At 44.4% G+C, this 20,155-nt stretch overlaps 1 protein-coding gene across 1 annotated transcript in view; it reads left to right on the top strand.

Moving 5' to 3' along the window:
• The window catches only part of VWF (von Willebrand factor), a 137,009-nt gene extending 117,229 nt beyond the window's left edge, over nucleotides 1-19,780 (top strand). The window contains exons 44-52 of the mRNA XM_041735719.1: nucleotides 4,481-4,591; nucleotides 5,509-5,689; nucleotides 6,409-6,449; nucleotides 7,032-7,148; nucleotides 13,342-13,440; nucleotides 14,109-14,237; nucleotides 14,752-14,791; nucleotides 18,901-18,998; nucleotides 19,447-19,780. Coding sequence (XP_041591653.1) covers nucleotides 4,481-4,591; nucleotides 5,509-5,689; nucleotides 6,409-6,449; nucleotides 7,032-7,148; nucleotides 13,342-13,440; nucleotides 14,109-14,237; nucleotides 14,752-14,791; nucleotides 18,901-18,998; nucleotides 19,447-19,635 — 1,005 coding nt within the window. The 3' untranslated portion in view covers nucleotides 19,636-19,780. The remainder of the gene's footprint in view (nucleotides 1-4,480; nucleotides 4,592-5,508; nucleotides 5,690-6,408; nucleotides 6,450-7,031; nucleotides 7,149-13,341; nucleotides 13,441-14,108; nucleotides 14,238-14,751; nucleotides 14,792-18,900; nucleotides 18,999-19,446) is intronic.
• Nucleotides 19,781-20,155: the final 375 nt, after the last annotated feature.

The following is a 20,155-nucleotide window of genomic DNA, read 5'->3' as shown; positions in this document are numbered from 1 at the left end:
AGAAAAAAGGGCGTGATAATGTACAGGGAGAATTGGGGTCAGATTCTGGTTTATTATTATTATTATTATTATTATTATTATTATTATTCCTTCAGTGTTATTAGGATGATAAAAGATAAAAGAGGAGTAGCCAGGATAGACAAGTACATATATCTTGTGCTTGTCTTCATAACAGTAGTGGAGCTAATGCTCTTGACGCTGGTTTGGAAGTGGGTGGTTTGTTGATGGAAGGGGGGCCCAATTATGAATTTTGAAGTGGGAGCCTCTCCTTAATTCATCTGCTCTCTACCTGCCTTGCTGTGACTGAGGAGGAGTGGAATTGTGAGGCACCCTTGGGAGAGAATGATGCAGTGGTATCCAGGTATGTCCACTGGGAACACTAAGTTTTGGAAACCCGTTGGTCTGCATCTCCTCCCACAGGCCATGGAAGGTGATGGAAATAACTTGCTATCAAGCAAGGGAGTGCTGCTTAGAGGTCATTTCTGTAAAAGTAGCACTCTCTCTATATATTTTTAAAGATTTTATTTATCTATTTATTTATTTATTTTTAAAGATTTTATTTATTTATTTGAGAGAGAGACAGACAGAGATAGTGAGAGAAAGCACGAATAGGGAGGAGAGGGAGAAGCAGGCTCCCCACTGAGCTGGGAACCTAATATGGAGCTTGATCCCAGGACCCTGGGATCGTGACCTGAGCCGAAGGCAGATGCTTAACTAGCTGAGCCACCCAGGCGCCCCAAGATTTTATTTATTTATTTATTTATTTATTTATTTATTTATTTATTTATGAGAGAGAGAGAGAGAGAGAGAGAGAGAGAGAGCATGAGAGCAAATGGGTGGAGGGGCAGATGGAAAAGCAAAGAATCTCAAGCAGATACCATGTTGAGTGCGGAGCCTGACACAAGACTCGATCTCACAACCTTGAGATCATGACCTGAGTCAAAATTAAGAGTTGGACACTTAACCAACTGAACCAACCAGGTGCCCCAGCACCTAATATATTTTGTGTGTCAGTAGGAAGTTTTGATTGCAAAGAACAGACTCCACTCAAGCTAACTAAAATCAAAAGGGGATTTATGAAAAAGAGAATGTCTCAGAAATGAAATGCAGGAGATGTGAATGGGCACCACAGTCATAGAACATTTCTTTTCATTTATCCCATGAACCCCTGTCTCTGCTTCTCTCTGCCCATCTGTTCCAGCTCCTCTACAGGCCAACTGCTGGTGGGAGGAAGTCTTTTTTTTTCGTAAATTTCATTTGCACACGGCTTTATTGAATCTGGCTTCCACTCAATATGGCTTTGCAGATCAGGGTTCATCCCTGTATAATCTGACTTCCTCAATCTTTGTATTCCATAGAGTAACTTCTCAGGAAGAAAATTGATGGGCTCAACTCAGCCTCTGGATTGGGTCCTCTGTCCAGTCCTCATCTGTCCCAGTCAACTCTTAGGGAGGGTGCAGGTCTTGTGCTATAAACTTACCTGTCTAGAGGTGGTGCTGGAGACAATTTCACAAAAACTATGGAGGTCAGGGGAATGGATGGAGGTGGCACCATGTCTAGATCTCTTGACTACATGATTGCTCTAGGGAATTATTTTAGAGACATGCTGGTCTTAGAGACTGAATATTTACACCTTCTGGGAAAAAGGGGGCCTAGTGCTTTAATTAAAGCTGAAGGGATGTGGGAGGCTGTACCATGATGTGTTGAGTTGAGGTGGGAGCTTCAGTGAAGCTGAAGAGAAGTGAAGAGATGGCTTCAGACTTCATTCTTCAGAGAGGGTAGTATCAGCTCTGGTCCTACTCCAGAGACATTTGGGCTCACTTACCCAATGTCTGAATTCATTTACTGTCTAGGTTGTGACATCAAGCAAACATAGGACAGCATTACCCCAAAAGAATAACATTACCATAGCCCTATGATTCTTCTTTTCTGAAGTCACAGTCTGCAGAAATAGACTTTCCCCAACCAACTCCGTGGTTCTCAGCTTTTCATGTCAGAAAAATGTAAAGCTAGAGAGGGGCAATGCTGGCTTCCCATGGAGTTTTATTGGTGGGCTTTTGTGCATATGGCCTTGCTTTCATGTTGACAGCAAGAGAAATTCCCACTCCTTTGTATAAATCTTGGAGGAGTTTTTCTTTGAAGGCTTATGACCACCAGATTCCCTACTCTTAGACTCCAGAATCAGACTACTTCATGGAATTTTAGGAACTGTGTTCTGAGGGACTGAATAAAATGCATTTCATTTAATTTATCTTCATGATTCTCTTCCAGAAGGAAGAGGAAGTAGGGCTGGTCTTCCCACTTGCCAGAAAGGATGCAGAGGACTAGCACAGGCAATGAAGCTTGAGATCAAGCTGGTGGATGACAGCTCACTTGAAGTCAGTAGACAGGGAGTGTCCTGACTACTGGCCCAGTGCCCATTCTGATAGGCTAGCATACTGGCAACACCAGCATTGCAAGGACTGGTCTGATCCAGCCCAGAGACAAGGGACCAGAGTCCTATGCCTCCTACCTCCATTTCAGCTATGACAATTGCTTCAAGGATTATGTTACTAGGCACATCAGGAATTTATTCTCAGGGGCATCTGTCTTCAGATTAGGTGTATATTAGATGTACTTAGTTCCATTCTTTTTTGCAAATATTTATTTATTTATTTATTTATTTATTTATTTATTTATTTAAGAGAGAGAGAGAGAGAGAATGAGCAGGGGAGGCAGAGGGAGAGGGAGAGGGAGAGGGAGAGAGAGGATCCCAAGCAGACTCCTCACTGAGCATGGAGCCTGACATGGGGCTTTATCCCACAACCCTGAGATCACAACCTGAGCCAAAACCAAAACCAAAACCAAAACCAAGAGGTGGATGCTCAACTGACTGTTCCACCCAGTTGCCCCTACTTAGTTCTGTTTTTAATTGCAGAACCAGAGAAAACAGGTTGGAGAAGAGTAAGGAGAAGGTGTGAGATGTAGACTTTGAACAGGTATAAGCTAGAGGATTTGGAGGAGTATGGGAAAAGAAGGAGAGATGACATACAGGATGAACCTTGGTTGCACACCAAGAAGATGGGGATATTGGAAGTGTGGAAGTAATCTCAGAAAGATGGCAGCCAGGAAATTTGGAGTGGAGGCATGGCTAAGAGTACTTGAGCATGCAAAGTTGGTGGGGTTTTATGAACAAGGCCTCTGGTCTGGGAGTCAGGCAACATAAGGATATGTTTGCCTGTGATGGGGGAGGGAGGCAGCAGCAAACAGGAAGATTATGCGAATCCAGATGACCCAGCACTCTGAGAGAGACACACAAGACTGACTCTAGGTCCTTAAAGGGATTAATGACTCACTTCTGTGATCCCTTGAAACGTTGCTTCTTTTATGGCACTTTGTATATTCTGCTTGTAGTGGAGGGTGTCTAGATTGTATTTTTCTAATTTGTTGGCTCCTCCAAAGTACCCCAGTACATCATAGATGCACAATAAACGACTAGAATCTCAGCTGATAAAAGACTGGGGATGGCTCAGTGGGCACTGCTGTGACGCAGGTGGGAATATAAGTAGGTCCCATGCAGATGGTGCAAAGTTGAGCCAAGTCTCTGGAGTGCTTGCATTCTCCCCAGAGAGAGGCACCAGCGTTGTGTGCATCTCCTGACTCAGCCCTGCTCTTGAGTGTTCCTGTGGAACAGAGCAGGCTTGGCATGCACGCCCATCCTGAACAGCTGCTGTCATTCCTTCTCTCTCAAGGATAGAGCTCCAAGATGAAGCATGATTCTGGGTTCTCTTTCTGTGGCTCCTGGGACGAATGCACACAGCAGTGTTTTGGCTGTTCTTTGTATATTGCTTCGGAGTTTCTGTGGAGGATTTCAGTCCAAGTGCCTAATGCTTTGGCCAGATGGGAGGAACCTCCAAGAGGCAAGAGGGGCTGGCCTATTTATAGGATGCTGGTCTCCCTGGCAGGATTTCTGGGAAATATCCATCTGTGTACTTTCTTATCTTACTATGCCCCATAAACCACTAGGTAATATCAAGCAATAGTCAGGGCAAACCCAGCTCTGCACATTGGTGAGAGGTCAAGATGCTCAACTTGTATAGGTGTTTATCCCTATTAGAGCAGAGACTAGATCCTAGGCATCCTGATTGTTCTTCCCCAGTCAGTGAGGAGCCCTAGATTTGTCATGATAAACATCAGGCCAGCTAGCTGCTTCTGAGTGAGTTCTGGGCTGTCTTTAATACTCCCATGGACTAGATCTTGGTCTGAGAGTGGAAGCTCTCAGAGAGTAGGGTTATGTCTCTTCAGCTGGCATAAGACCTAGGGGTTGATGCCTCCTGACCACTTCTTAGCATGATCCTGAAACTGGTGGATGACAGGGATGAAAGTGTTGACTCCAACCAGTCTGCAAAGCCCCAAGGCTCAGGACACATATGGAGCAGATAAGAACACCTGTGCCTTTGTTGCTGGGCTGTCCTTCCTCTCTGTCCCTTTTATTTTTCAGGGCTTCACTTACGTCCTTCACGAAGGCGAGTGCTGTGGAAGGTGTCTGCCATCTGCCTGTGAGGTGGTCATCGGTTCACCACGGGGCGACTCCCAGTCTCACTGGAAGAATGTACGTCTGGGACCCAGGCGGGGTGGGAAGAAAGGTAGTGACCTTACCAGGGTGGCTGTCCATTCTGTGGTCCAGTGTTGGCTTTGACCTTTTTCCCCACCTTTTGGTTTCCCCACAGGGAGTGCATCTGGCTGTGGTACTATCCAGATGTCCCCTGGGATTACTTTGCCCCTTAGGAACAGTTGAGATTGCCTCAGACTTCCCATTTGGTAGATGTGGGGAGAGGTCCAGTTCCTGCTCTAAGAGTTCTCTGAACTCCTGGGGGATTTGTGTCCTCCTGTTTACCTTCGAATCTGAGGTCTGGTTTCCCTGAGTGGTTAGTGTGGGGTGGTGGCCTCACCATCCTGCAGGCATTGTAGGCCTACCACTGTTCCAAAGCTCCATGGGCTCTAAGTACTGTTGTGCCCTGTGTTGGGCCACTCATCCACAGGCCCAGAAGCCCCAGGGACAGATTGCTGGGCTGTAGGGGTCAGATGGCATCATCCCTAGCCCCTTGAGGAGTAGGTGGGAAGTAGCCCCTGGCTGGGAAATGGGTGGAGTTTCCCTTCCACACCTCTTCTATGTTAGCCCATGCTGCCGCTTCTTGGTCAGAGTGCCCTAGAGCCTCTGAACTCAGCTCACAGCCAGTGCCCAGGATGGAGGGGAGTGTCCCCAGGCTCCCCTAAAGTTGTGAAGACAGTGTCTGTAGAACTCATGGCTCTGAGCTAGGATCGTGGTCAGGGTGACTTTGACCCAGACTCACTGAAGGACTTGGGATGTGCCCCATTCATTCCCTCTGTGGGTCTTACCCTATGGGTGGTACTTAGATGTTAAGCTGGGGTTCATCCCCAGAGCTCAGATTGGCTCCCTGAGAGAACAGCACACTCCCATTGGGCCGTCGGCCCCAGCCTTACTCAACTCCAGTGCTCTAACCACAGGTTGGCTCTCAGTGGGCCTCCCCTGACAACCCCTGCCTCATCAATGAGTGTGTCCGAGTGAAGGAGGAGGTCTTTGTGCAACAGAGGAATGTCTCCTGCCCCCAGCTGAATGTCCCCACCTGCCCCACGGGCTTCCAGCTGAGCTGTAAGACCTCAGAGTGTTGTCCCACCTGTCACTGCGGTAAGGCGTGTGTCCAGGGGCCCTACATCTAAGCCTCTCTGTCCACCAAGGGCTCCTGAATTCTTTGCCTTTTAAGCAACTAGGGAAATGGGCAGGATCCAAATTTTCCTTTCCGCTTCTAATGCTTTTGTGGGAAAGCAAATAAGATGAGAGAAAATCACAGGCTCCTGAAGGTCATCACTGTGCTCAGTGACTGTCTACCATTTTACTTCCATTTGCTCCTGCGAGTTAGTGAGTAGCAGACTCACCAACTCCAGACTTCTTGATCATTCACTGTATTGCCTCTACTGGGAAGGGGTACTCCCAACTTTCCACCCCAACCCTGCCAACAAGTCAACCAACAAAATAGCGACTCTCTCTACCACCTGCTCTGAGTTCTTAGTGTGATTTGATTCTGGGACTTGAAGTTTCCAGAGCAGAGTTTCACTCTTTCAGAAGCCCAAGTGCTCTCCCCATCACTCCTGAAGTGTGGACCATGAAACAAGGCTGTTGCCTTGAGGATGCAGGGGGAAAGGTCTCAGTGTGGGCTGGGTGGCAGGACACAGGCAGTCTGCCCTTGCTTGGCAGGCCTGGGGAAGCATGGCCACTGTAGCCCTGGCAGTAGGACCCACGGCACCTGGGGGTGGGGTGGGGTGAGGGACTGCAGATGTAGGAGAGGGGCCCAGGTGGGGAGGAGGAGACCCTGAGGGATCAACCCTGCATTTTTGTCTCTCCCCTAGAGCCTCTGGAGGCCTGCTTGCTCAATGGTACCATCATTGGGGTAAGCCTTCTTCTACTGGGCGAGTTGTGGGGGAGGCCTAGGGGCACTGTGGGAAGGGCAGGCAGCTCAGTCATTCTGAAGTGGAAAGGAAAGGAAACAGGGAGCCCTATCCTCCACTTTCTTTTTTATTTTTTTATTATTTATTTATTTACTTTTTTTATTATTATGTTTTACCCTCCACTTTCCATTGGCTCCTGGCTTCCCTGGCATCCTGGTGCCCAGGCTCCTGCTGTCTTGCTGACTCTCTAGGGACTCACCTTCTGCCTCCTACTCGGGCTCATCGGCATCTCTTCTGTGTGCAGAAGAGCACTCTGATGGTGTGACACACCCTTCAATCCATCCTCTTCTCCCCCTGCTCAGGCTCCCTTGCTGTCATTAAAGCTCTGACTTACTATTGCCATACTTGAGGTGGGAGGGCAGGAAGGGAGTGGGCCACTGGACACAGGAGGAGCTTCAGGGTGGTAGCCTATCTTGGCTGTGGGCAGCCAGGCCCCCTTTCTCCTCAGGTGTACTGCTGAGGTGAGTGGGAGGGTCAGGGGGTCAGGGTTCTGGGAGGCCTGACCCTGGTGCCTCTGGTTTCAGCCGGGCAAAAGTCTGATGATTGATGTGTGTACAACCTGCCACTGCACCGTCCAGGTGGGAGTCATCTCTGGATTCAAGCTGGAGTGCAGGAAGACCACCTGTGAGGCGTGCCCCCTGGTAAGAGGGTTGTCAGGGACCTAGGATCCCTAGGTACCTGGATACTTGGGGGATCCAAGCACTGGGACCTCACTAGGATCTTTCAATAAAGCTTTTGTTATTTTCTGATTGTGGACAATATTTAACAACTATCATGAAGAGTCTTACTTTGTAAATTCAAAGAATAAACACAAGACTTATAGTACCATTTTTATAGATCTTTATTTTTTATACTACATTTTAAGAAGCATCACTACACTCTTTGATAACTTTAAAAATTAATTAGTTAACAAATATTTATCAGACACTTATTATGTGTAAAATTCTATGCAATATTCCTTGGGACAGATGTACCTCAACCTATACTTTCATTATTGGGCATGGAGGTGGCTTAAAATCTTTCACCCTGTTTCTGCAAGGCCACAATGACTATGTTCACTCTGAAAGCCTCCTGAGGGTGGATTCTGAGAAGTGGAATCATCATTTCTAGTTGGATAGATTAAGACTGCATTTCACTGTTTTAAATTCTGACTCAGCCCCACCCCACAGAGCTGGACCAATGCTTCTTCCTCAAAGCCCCATCTTTGTTGGGGGCTCCAGCTTTTCTTGAAAACACAATTGGTCAGATGAGCTTCTCGGGAGCTAGAGGCACAGAATACAGTAATAGCTCTTTTAGATGGTGCAGATGGAAGGCTTTCCCCCTCAACTTTGCCAGAGAGCAGGTCGGCTCTGGGGCGGGGTCTGGGAAGAGTCCTTCATATGAGTAGGAGCAAAGTCAGTCAGAGCAGAAGGGGACTTCAGGAGGATTGTGATGAAGAACACTTGAGCAGGTCCTTCGTATGGAGTGTTCTACATGTGTGTTCTTTCTGGCACTTGGCAGAGTCACTCTCAAAGTAGGGGCTTAATAAAATATATATGGAGTGAATGGGTCTATGGGAGACACAGCGATTTCTTACAGAACGATTCCAAGAGAACATTCCTGCCTCAATTAGAACGAAGCCAATTAAGTACATGCTTTTTTATTTTTTTAAATCCCAGTTGGTGCTTTAGGGTTTTGGATGGTGTATGTGCATGTAACAGCTCCCCTAGAATACATCTAGGCTTGAATACAGAATGAAATAATGCTGTGTGGAGTTTGTGGCATCTTTTTCACCTTGGATGCCCACTGAACTACAACCAGTGCAGGAAAAAGTCCCCACCAGCAGCCTCTGGAAGGAACGCTTTCTGGAGGGCAGGCTGCTACCTCTCTAACAGTGCCCTCTAGTGCCCAGAAGGTAGCACCGTAAGCTCCTCTTGGAACCATAGAAATCCAGCCTTAGAATCAATCCAGTCTCCATCTAGGTTTCAGTATTTTTAAATCCATGGCCCCTTTTGGTATTCTCCCTCCTTTCCTCCAAAAATTATGATATCCCCCATGGCAGTGTCTCCACTTCCTCCCTCTTGAGAACTGCTAGATTCGTCCTCCTTCCAGGTATCTCCCAACTTTTGCTGAAAACTGCCTCAGTTGTCTCCATTCTAGATCAGCACCCTTAACTGGTCTTGCCATGCTCCTCTGCTGTGACGGTCAGAGGGGTCTCCTGCAGGTGAGGAGCTGTGGTGAATTGAGTTTAGGTAGGTCTGCTTGAACTGCCTCATCAGACTAAAGTGTTAGTGTCACTAGACAGGTGAGTCCCCATTTCCTCCCAGGGGAGACCATGCTTATACCTAAAAGGGCTATGAGACACAGGCAGGGCAGTGAGAGGGGCAGGAGGACTCGAGCAGGAGTGACTGGGCTGTGCAGACCTACACAGGTGAGGCAGGGAACTTGACTGGCAGGCGGAGGAAGTGGCTGCTCCTGATTGGATGTTCTGAGGAAAGCCCATTAAGCAGCATCTTACTAGGCCACCAGTGGCTCAGACAAACCCTCTTACCTGGTGCAGCTGCATTCTGGCCTTGTAGGGCAGTGGATGTGCAGAGGGTCTGTTTCCTTTGTTTACTCCAGCAAGTGAGTCCTGCCATGCTCCCCCTCTGCCCCCCTCCCTTGTTCCCAACTCCAAAATCGTCGCCCCTCTCCTATTACCTTCCACCCTTTCTTCTTTTTCTTCTGTTCTTTCTCCCTCCACAACACCCTCTGCCTTTCCTTATTCATGGCTTAATTGTGCCCTCTGCCTCTCTGGCATGTGGGTTTTGTCTCCACTGCTTCACTTAGCAGCCTGTTCCTCCCTTTGTACCCTGCCCACTTGCTTCTCCTGTAAAGATTTTGTCCACTTCCCTCCCCTTGGGCCTGCTGAGCAAAGGGTGTTTCCTGGTCTCTTCTTCTGACACTTCCCTGAAAAGAAAAACACCCAGATCTCCATTCCCACAAAAATCCTGCCTGATTTAAGCCCTGTTTAATTTCCTCCTCCTGACTGTAACCACCCACACTCACTCATACTGTTATTCCATCCTTTATTTTTGTCCCCTTTACTTCAGCCCCACACATTTCATGAATCGTACATTTTTGAAAACACAGTTTAAAGCTCATCAGTGAAAAACAACCTGATGGCCTCAAACTCCAGCAGTGTCCTTCCCAGATTGAACCTGTGGTGGGGACCCAGGATCCCTGATTCTGTGCTGATTGTGCACTCATGTGCTTTCTACACAGCCTACTGCCTGACGATATATTGAGTTCAGAAGCTTAGTTTATGAGCAGCCAGTTGTTTAAATTCATTCTGAGCAAGCTTACTGACTCCTAACCTTGTCTTCTGATTAGGAGTGTTCAGCCCATGTGCAATGAACATGGGAGCAAGGCGGAGAGGCCCACATTTTCTGTCTGAGAGCTTCAAACTGACTGACTAGAGATTCATGTTAGGAAAACCTCAGGACCCGAATGAATGAGTCTCTAAGTGGTTATTACTAAATGTGGCAAAATGAGAAAAACAATGACATTGTAGTTGGTTTCTCATATAATTCAACTTATTCTTTAAAAATGTTGTGAGATTATGTTCTTTTTTTTTTTTTTTCTAAAGTGCTGGGTTGCATTAAAAGAGCTTTAATTTAGCTGCAGTGATGAAGCAGCTGATGGTAGCTTTTTGGTTTTTATTTTATTAACATTGTTGAAAATACTCTTACTTTGCAAGATAAAAGTTGGTCGCCCTTGGTTGTCTCTTTGGGGACATTTTTGCAAGACAGTGAAATCTTATTGTCTGGAAGCTGTTGCTTTTTCCAGCGTAGATGTAAATGAAGGGCTGTCACTTAAAGCCATAGTCAAGGAGCTCCCAGCTCAACTCATCTCAGTGAGTGTAGGAGGCCTACTTAGAGCCAGGTGTGGGGCTACAATGACAACAGCATAGATTTAGTTTGAATTTACATGCTTCTCAGGGAGAACAAATGAAAATTTCAGATTGTGTTAAGTGTTATGAGGAATGTGTGTGTGTGTGTGTGTGTGTGTGTGTGTGTGTGTGGTATCTTGCAAGACCTCTTTGAGGAATGGTATTTGAAATGATTACTGAAGAATGAGAAAGAGCTAGCTGTATGAAGCATGGGGAAGAGCATTCCAGATGAGGGATAACATACACAAAGACTCTCAGTTGAGGAGGTTGGCATGTTTATGGTCCTAGACGGTGCACACGGGTAGATTGTCAAAAGCCAGGGTATGGTGGTAGAAGATAAGGTCATAAAATTAGGAAAGAATCATACATACATACAGGGCATTGTAGAACATACATACAATCATACATACAGGGCATTGTAGAACATGCTAAGAAGATTGGATTTTATCCTAAATGCAGTGGGATGCCATAGAGAATCTTATTTTTAAAATTTTTGTAAAATTATTATTTCTTAAAATGGGGATAGATTACCTGTAATAAAATGGACAGATGTTAAGTATATATTTTGATGAAGTTTGACAAATGGATAAGCCTATGTAACCACTAAAATAGTAGTATGAAAAAATGTAGCTAAAAGGCCAATAGGGGAGGGAAAATGAAATTCTAAACAAACAACCCAAAATAATATAGAAATTAATCAACAATAGGATGAATAACAGAGAAGACAACAAGTGAAATGAATAGTAAAATGGTAGATTTATACCCAACCATATCGATTACATATGTTCGATATGTACATTAAATGTACATATCGATAATTACATTAAATGTAAATGAGCAAAACAAAATACCAATAAAAAATGGAGATTGTCAGGCTTAGATAAAAAAACAAGATCCAATTAGTATGTTGTTTACAAGAAGTGTGCTTTTAATTTTACTTATTTATTATTATTATTTTTTATAGTAAGCTCTACCCCCAGCATGGGGCTTGAACTCATGACCCTCAGATCAAGAATCACATGCTTCACTGACTGTGCCAGCTAAGTCCCCCAAGATACATTTTCAATTTAAAGAGATGGAGAGATTAAAAATAAAAGGGTGGAAAAAGATACACCAGTCGATGCTAAGAATGGGAATGCTAAGATGAATATATTAATACCAAACAAAATAGACTGTAAGATGAGGAATGTTACCAAAAATATAGAAGGTTATTTCACAATTATAAAAGAGTAGATTCATCATGAAGACAAAAGAATCCTAAATGTGTTTGCATCTGGTACCAGAGTTTCCAATATATGAAACACAAATTGACAGAACTAGAGGGAGAAATAGGCTTATCCATAACCTTATTTCATAATTTTAATGTGATTTTTCTCAGTAATTGATAGACAAATAGAAAAAAATCAATATAGATAGAAAAGATTTGGAAAACTGTATACACCAACTTGACCTAATTGAAATTAATAAACTACTATGCTCCCAAAGTGCAGAGCACACATTCTTCTCAAATGCATATGGAATTTTCACTTATCTGGACCAAATTCTGGGCCATAAAAAGATCAATAAATGTCAAAATTTTGAAATCATTTAGAATATATTCTATAGACCACAATGAAATTTTTTTTTAAAAGATTTTATTTTTATTTATTCATGAGAATACACAGAGAAGAGAGAGAGAGAGGCAGAGACACAGGCAGAGGGAGAAGCAGGCTCCATGCAGGGAGCCAGACATGGGACTCCATCCTGGGTCTCCAGGATCACATCCTGGGCTGAAGGCGGCGCTAAACTGCTGAGCCACCCGGGCTGCCCCCCCACAATGAAATTTGATTGAAATTAGTAACAAGAAGGTATTTAGAAACATTCCCTCCATCTGATTTGGAACTTAAATAAAATATATTAAAATAATCCATGAATCAAAGAAGAAATCACAAATGAAGGTAGAAAATGTTTTGCCAGAGATAATAGAAGTTACTCTAGAGATTGCAATATACATCCTTGACTTATCATAATCTACCTTGGTTTGATAATATACATTTCATGTAGGATATACTCTCCCCCAATAATTTGTGCTACTGTTGTCAAATAGTTTACTTTTACATGAGAGATAAACTCATGTTATTTTTGTCATCCAGTGCCTTTCTGCAATTGTTTAAAATATTTTGTCAAGAATTTATCATCTCTGTCTACAGAGGGTCAGTCCGATATAAGCTACTCTGCCATTACTAGAACCAGAATTCCATGGATGGTTTTTAAGCAAGGGAGTGACATGACTAGACTCATATGAAAGTCACTCTAGAAAATGTGTGGAGACCAACAGTACAAGGGCAAGAATGGAGGGAGGAAGACAAATTAAGATTATTGTCAGAGTCTAGTGGTATATGATGATAGATATGATGATGACAGAGGACATTGCTCATGACAAGCAGAAGATGAGTTAAAGGGACATTTTTGGCATGATTTGATGATGGGGGTGGGGGAATGAGAAAAAGAAAGAAGTCAAGGATGACTCCCAGATTTCTGGTTTTGAGCAACTGGGTAATGAAGCCATTTACTAAGATAAGGTAGGACAGGAGAAGGATGAAATTTGGGAAAAAAATCAAGTTGCATTTTGTGTATAAGTCTTGGATAGATAAGATAATTGTCAAGCAAACAATTGAATTTGTAAGTCTGGAGCTCAAAGGAGAGGTCTAATTTAATAGTTCTGATTACTAGAACATAAGCAAGATGTACATGTGTGGAGGGAAGGAATGCCATCTAGGGAACTGAGAACTGACAAAGGTTAGCCAAGAGTTGAATGTTAACTTTGTGAACTTTGGGTAAAACTGCTGGATGGAAAGATGAGAAGCTGGGAAAGTAAGCCTATGTATGATTGGGGTGTTCTGGGCAGGGGGGTTAACCAAGGCTGATTTTTCTCCTGGATACAGGGTTATAAGGAAGAGAAGAACCAAGGTGAATGCTGTGGGAGATGTCTGCCTATAGCTTGCACCATTCAGCTAAGAGGAGGACAGATCATGACACTGAAGGTGGGAGCAAGTTGAACTCATGTCACCACTTGATTTCCTATATTGGCATCTCTTCTTCAAGAAAGAGGGACCGAGTTTGGGTCAATATTAGATTCTCTCCTATTTCTGATTTTACAGACAAGAGATGGATAGCCTATAGAAGATACAGAATTTTCTCTTTTATTTATTAATTTTTTTCACTCTTCTTGACAAGAGTGGAATGGGTATAAGGTCCATGATTTGGAGTTGATTGATTTTTAGGATTTTTTCCAGCCTCAACTGTCTATAAGACTAGAAGGGCAATCAGGGTGAAACTGAGTCTGATCTATGAGAATGAAAATTAGTTGTTAGCTGGGTGGTGGCTCCCTGGTTCATCTCTGGTTCAGCTATTGATGTGCTAGTTTACCCTCCACATGTCTTAATTTTTTAAGCTTCTAGGTGGTCAGAAGAGTTTGGGGAATTCTCTGCATTTATGCAGCCCTATTCACAGAAAATAAGTTGTAAAACGGAGACTCCACTTCCATTGTGTGCTCTGGGTGTGGAGACTATAGATACAGTCTCATTTGTGTTTCGTAGTCCTCCAGATTGTTTCAATAACTTCAAGGAGTCAGGGTCGTGGCTTGAAGTGTCTTTGCAACCCAAAAAATGTCTTCAGATTTGCTCTACCCATTTCCCCTCTTTGTTTTCAGCGTGATGAGACTATCCAGGATGGCTGTGACAGTCACTTCTGCAAGGTCAACGAAAGAGGAGAGTACATCTGGGAGAAGAGAGTCACGGGCTGCCCACCTTTCGATGAACACAAGTGTCTGGCTGAGGGAGTGAGTAGTTAGAGCTCAGGCCCTACTTTCCTCTTCACAGCTTCATCTTTGACTTTAAGAACAGAGTCCTCTGAAACAGCAGGCAGTCTTCTCTGACATGATGTTCCAGTGTCGAAGGGAGCCCCCTGACCTAGTTTAAAAATCAATGAGGTTTCAAAATCAAAGCTTGTTGGAGAGACAAAAACCCTGTGCTATTATATTGATGCTTTCAATAGATAAACCTTTCCTTGGGGGAGACTGAATCGGTGATCCTCGAATGGGAAGGTGAGAGATCAAATGATTTCTAGTCTCCTGGTGACACAACTGAGAGAGAATCCAGAATAATCAGAATTGTTCCAGCTTGGTCAGGTAGGGTGGTCAGCCTGTTCACATTTGTGATGGCAACCCACAGTTTATGTCTGGGGACCAAAGCTCGGCGCTGTGAGTCCAGAGCCAGGAAATAGACTGGAGTGACCCAAAAGCTGTCTGCTGTATATTTTTTTATGACTAATCTGGGACTTTGCTGTTTTCTTAGGGGAAAATCACGAAAATTCCAGGCACCTGCTGTGACACATGTAAGTATATTACTAATAGCTTGTCCTTTGAAATCCATCAGATCAAGTCCAGGAACTATCCTTTGGAGGAAGCTTGTACTGGAAAGATAGTTCTATCTTTCTTTTATTTTGTTATTTTTTAAAACAGATTTTATTTATGTATTCATGAGACACACACACACACAGAAACACACACACACACAGAGAGAGAGAGAGAGAGAGAGAGAGAGAGAGGCAGAGACACAGACAGAGGGAGAAGCAGGCTCCATGCAAGGAGCCTGATGTGGGACTCGATTCCAGGTCTCCAGGATTGCACCCTGGGCCAAAGGCAGGCACTAAACCGCTGAGCCACTCAGGGATCCCTGTATATTTTTTTTTATTGGAGTTCGATTTGCCAAGATACAGTATAACACCCAGTACTCATCCCATCAAGTGCCCTCCTCAGTGTCTATCACCCAGTCACCCCATCCTCCTGTCCACCTCCCCTTCCACTACCCCTTGTTCATTTCCCAGAGTTAGGAGTCTCTCATGTTTTGTCTCCCTCTCTGATATTTCCCACTCATTTTCTCTCCTTTCCCCTTTAATCCCTTTCACTATTTTTTTTATATTCCCCATATGAGTGAAACCATATGTTTGTCCTTTTCTGATTGACTTACTTCACTCAGCGTAATACCCTCTGGTTCCATCCATGTCGAAGCAAATGGTGGGTATTTGTCTTTTCTGATGGCTGAGTAATATTCCATCATATATATAGACCAGATCTTCTTTATTCATTCATCTGTTGGTGGACACTGAGGCTCCTTCCACAGTTTGGCTACTGGGGACACTGCTGCTATAAACACTGGGGTGCAGTGTCCTGGTGTTTCACTGCATCTGTATCTTTGGGGTAAATCCTCAGCAGTGCAATTGCTGGGTCGTAGGGTAGCTCTATTTTTAACTCTTTGAGGAACTCCACACACTTTTCCAGAGTGGCTGCACCAGTTCACATTCCCACCAACAGTGCAAGAGGGTTCCCCCTTCTCCACATACTCTCCAACATTTGTTGTTTCCTGTCTTGTTAATATTCCCCATTCTCACTGGTGTGAGGTGGTCTCTCATTGTGGTTTTGATTTGTATTTCCCTGATGACCAGTGATGCAGAATATTTTCTCATGTGCTTGTTGGCCATGTGTATATCTTCTTTGGGGAACTTTCTGTTCATGTCTTTTGCTCATTTCATGATTGGATTGTTTCTTTGCTGTTGAGATTAATAATAAATTGTTTTTTTTTTAAAGATTTTATTTATTCATGAGAGACACACAAAGAGAGGCAGACACAGGCAGAGGGAGAAGCAGGCTCCATGTAGGGAGCCCGATGTGGGACTTGATCCCGGGACTCCAGGATCAGGCCCTGGGCTGAAGGCAGGAGCTATACCATGGAGCTACCCAGGGATCCCAATAATAAGTTCTTTATAGATCTTGGATAGTAACCCTTTATCTGATATGTCATTTGCAAATATCTTCTCCCCTTCTGTAGGTTGTCTTTTAGTTTTGTTGACTGCTTCCTGTGCTGTGCAGAAGCTTTTTATCCTGATTAAGTACCGATAGTTCATTTTTGCTTTTGTTTCCCTTGCCTTCATAGATGTATCTTGCAAGAAGTTGCTGTGGCCAAGTTCAAAAAGGGTGTTGCCTGTGTTCTCCTCTAGGATTATGATGGATTCTTGTCTCACATTTAGATCTTTCAACCATTTTGAGTTTATCTTTGTGTATGGTATAAGAGAATTGTCCAGTTTCATTCTTCTGCACGTGGCTGTCCACTTTTCCCAGCACAATTTATTGAAGAGACTGTCCTTTTTCCAGTGGATAGTCTTCCCTGCTTTGTCGAATACTAGTTGACCATAGAGTTGAGGGCCCATTTCTGGATTCTTTATTCTGTTCCATTGATCTATGTGTCTGTTCTTGTGCCAGTACCACACTGTCTTGATGATCACAGCTTTGTAGTACAACTTGCAATCCGGCATTGTGATGCCCCGGCTCTGGTTTTCTTTTTCAATATTCCCCTGGCTATTCGGGGTCTTTTCTGATTCCATACAAATCTTAAGATTATTTGTTCTAACGCTCTGAAGAAAGTCCATGGTATTTTGATAGGGATTGCGTTGAACGTGTAAATTGCCCTGGGTAGCACAGATATTTTTACAATATTAATTCTTTCAATCCATGAGCATGGAATATTTTTCCATCTCTTTGTCTTCCTCAATTTCTTTCAGAAGTGTTCTGTAGTTTTTAGAGTATAGATCTGGAAAGATAGTTCTTAACCATTGACCAGTCCCTAAGTTTAGCTCTGCAGGGGACTGCCATCCTTCCTGAATGTTCTTAGACTGCCCTCTACTCAAATTGCCATTCAAATCCCCATGAAGCAGTCTCTTCGCTTTTTCCAAACTCTTGTCTCTCCCCTCCTAGAGGCGAGGGTGACTCATGGTCCTGTGAAAGAATATCTTCTTTTTCCAACCAGAGCTCCTTGAAAAAAAGGCACAGTTGATTGATAATCTTGACAGAGCAGGCACTCAATGCACAAAGAATACATGTATTCTTTGATGGTCAGACAGCCACCTTCCAGAGAAAGAGAAGCCACCACCTGGCTAACTTCAGCTCCCCTCTGTGGGCCATGAGGGCTGTAGATGCAGAGAACACACAGTCTTCTCAAGGGTTCAGAAGACTGATCTACATTGATTAACCTCCCCTTCTTCAGTCTTGGCCCCTCGTGGCCTTGCAATTATGTTATGCTGGTTGGCCCTGGATGCTCACAGCAGTGTTTTTGGGGCCAGAGCTCTACAAGGCTGCCCATCTGACAACAGTCTGACCCCACATTCTTGAGTTCACGAGTGCAAGTAACTTGCAGATTTCTAGTGTTTGTGCTGTGTTCTCTAGATCTAGAATTACTTGCCTGGGCTAATATTTTTGTTTTGTTTTGTTTTGAGTCTAGTGTTTTGGTTTTTGCTTTATTTCGGGTTCATGGGCCCATGTTTGGTATTGGATAAAGAAAGGAAGAGTGAAAGCGTGAATACCTTTGGTGCTCAGACATTCATTCTTTTCCTGATGGCTCAATCTGAGAATCCTTGCAATTGCTGTAACCAGGTGGCAGATTAAGGAAACGTGCTCCCAAGGCTACTCTTTCTGTGATTCCTGTCTGCATAAGTTTAAGAATGTGACGTCAGGAAACTGTCAGAGGAGATGAATGCTTTCTGGGTGCACTTTGCACACAGAATTTGGTCAAGAGACTGTTATCTGCAAAACTGGCAGGGAAGCAACCAGGGGCCTTTGTTGGTTAGTACTTTTGGGAGGTGGAGACCCTTCCTAAGGAGAGGAAGCCAGGCTCAGGGATTTAAACCTACAGCAGAAGAGTATAGTATGTTGGCCTAAATATGTTTTCCTTATTCATTCTTGTGGTTGGCAGGCTTTCACTGTAAAATGAAGTTATTTGAAAGTTGGGAGGCAGGCTAATATGCAGTTAGAGTTGATTTAGTCTGGGAGCCATTCAAAAATGGAAAACTTCCAGTGTTCAGATGGTGAATGGTGAGCTGGCATTAAATCTTAGAATTATCAGTGGCCCAAGTCGAGGTTCAGATCTGAATGCCACTAATCCCTGCCATGCCAGAGATTGGAGGCCACTATTCCCAAAGGAAGAACCCCATAAGGGCTCTTAGGGATCCTTTTAGCCCTTTGTGTGGCCATGACATTTGCCTTTCCTCTTTTCCAAAGGCAAAGATAGATAGATATTAATTATATTTATTGGCTACCTCATTGTCCATTAGCTTCCGGATATAGTTATAAGTCTAAGGAGATTGCTCCAGTCATTATGGTCTTTAGAATCTACAATTACATAAAAGCAAGTCTCATCGATCTCCATCACCAAAGCACAGCGGATCTAGGCTCCTCCTGCAATTAAAACTATATCATTAAGTGAGTTAAATCCAGCTATAACTGTATCTCTGGATCTGAGGTGAACCATGATAACTCCCCTCCTCGAAGCTGGCTTTGGTGATTTGGTTACTGCAAAACTGACCTTTTTCCAGTAAAATGAGGGAAATGGGCCAGAGAGGATTCTATAGCATCTCATCCAGGCCCCAGTTCCCATCTCTCACCTGTCCTGTAGGTGAGGAGCCAGAATGCAAGGATATCATTGCCAAGCTGCAGCGTGTCAAAGTGGGAGACTGTAAGTCTGAAGAGGAAGTGGACATTCATTACTGTGAGGTAAGGGGGCCCTGGCTTCAGTGAGGTCTGGGTGGGGACGGGTGAGTCTCCTTGCTTGGACACACCTCTAGTTACATGTTAGAAGCACCTGGAAAATTCACAGGGAGAAGTGATAGGAACTGGAAGCATATTTTTTTAAGCAAATAAAAAAATATTTTTTAATATAAAAAATACCGTATGGGAGGGTGAGGTGCTGGGACCTTTTGACTGCAGAAGAAAAAAACATAGAAAGATTCAAGTCATTTAAAGAGAATGGAGAGCGTTTAATGGAAGATGGGAACTATGTTTCCTGATCAAACATGCATAGAAATTGCAGCTAGCAGGATTTGGGTGTAATAGGACCATAAGGATAGTGGATAACTCAGACTTTCCTAGGATCTAGCTTTACAAATTGTCAAGCAGGATTCTTCAGCATGGCAATGCCCCACCTCTCTATGCTCTGTCACAGGGTAAATGTGCCAGCAAAGCCGTGTACTCCATCCACATGGAGGATGTGCAGGACCAGTGCTCCTGCTGCTCGCCCACCCGGACGGAGCCCATGCAGGTGCCCCTGCGCTGCACCAATGGCTCCCTCATCTACCATGAGATCCTCAATGCCATGCAATGCAGGTGTTCCCCCAGGAAGTGCAGCAAGTGAGGCCACTGCCCTGGATGCCTACTGTCGCCTGTCTTACCCGACCTGACTGGACTGGCCAGAGTGCTGCTCAGTCCTCCTCATTCCTCCTCGTGCTCTGCTCTTGTGCTTCCTGATCCCACAATAAAGGGCAATCTTTCCCACTTTGCAAAAGGCTGATGGTTCTCTGTGTCTTCTAGGCCGAGGTGACAGTGGTAGTTTGGGCCTGAGTTCCAAACCTGAGTTCCAAATGAGGGAGTAGGCACAGGCTCTTTCTGAAAGAACTCCAGCCCCAGACATGGCCAGCCTCTGGGAAATAGTGGTATCTGCCTCCGTGGAGTGAGGAGCACATTGTGTGGGGCAGGCCTCCTCTGAAGTCAGCCCAAGTTCCTAAAGTAAAAGGGATTTGCTCAGGAACACAAGGTTCTCCAAGCTCTGTATTGAGGGGCTTCTGAACAGAACAGAGGGGTGGGTCCTGGAGCCAGGCTCCTGCCAAGACAGACATGGTTACTGCCAGCATGACTGACCTTTTGGTGACCTTGAG

Source organism: Vulpes lagopus, chromosome 21 (assembly GCF_018345385.1).
Source record: "Vulpes lagopus strain Blue_001 chromosome 21, ASM1834538v1, whole genome shotgun sequence".
Lineage (NCBI taxonomy): Eukaryota > Metazoa > Chordata > Mammalia > Carnivora > Canidae > Vulpes > Vulpes lagopus.
The sequence above is the reverse complement of the archived record's forward strand: the minus strand, read 5'-3'. Positions and strand labels throughout refer to the sequence as shown.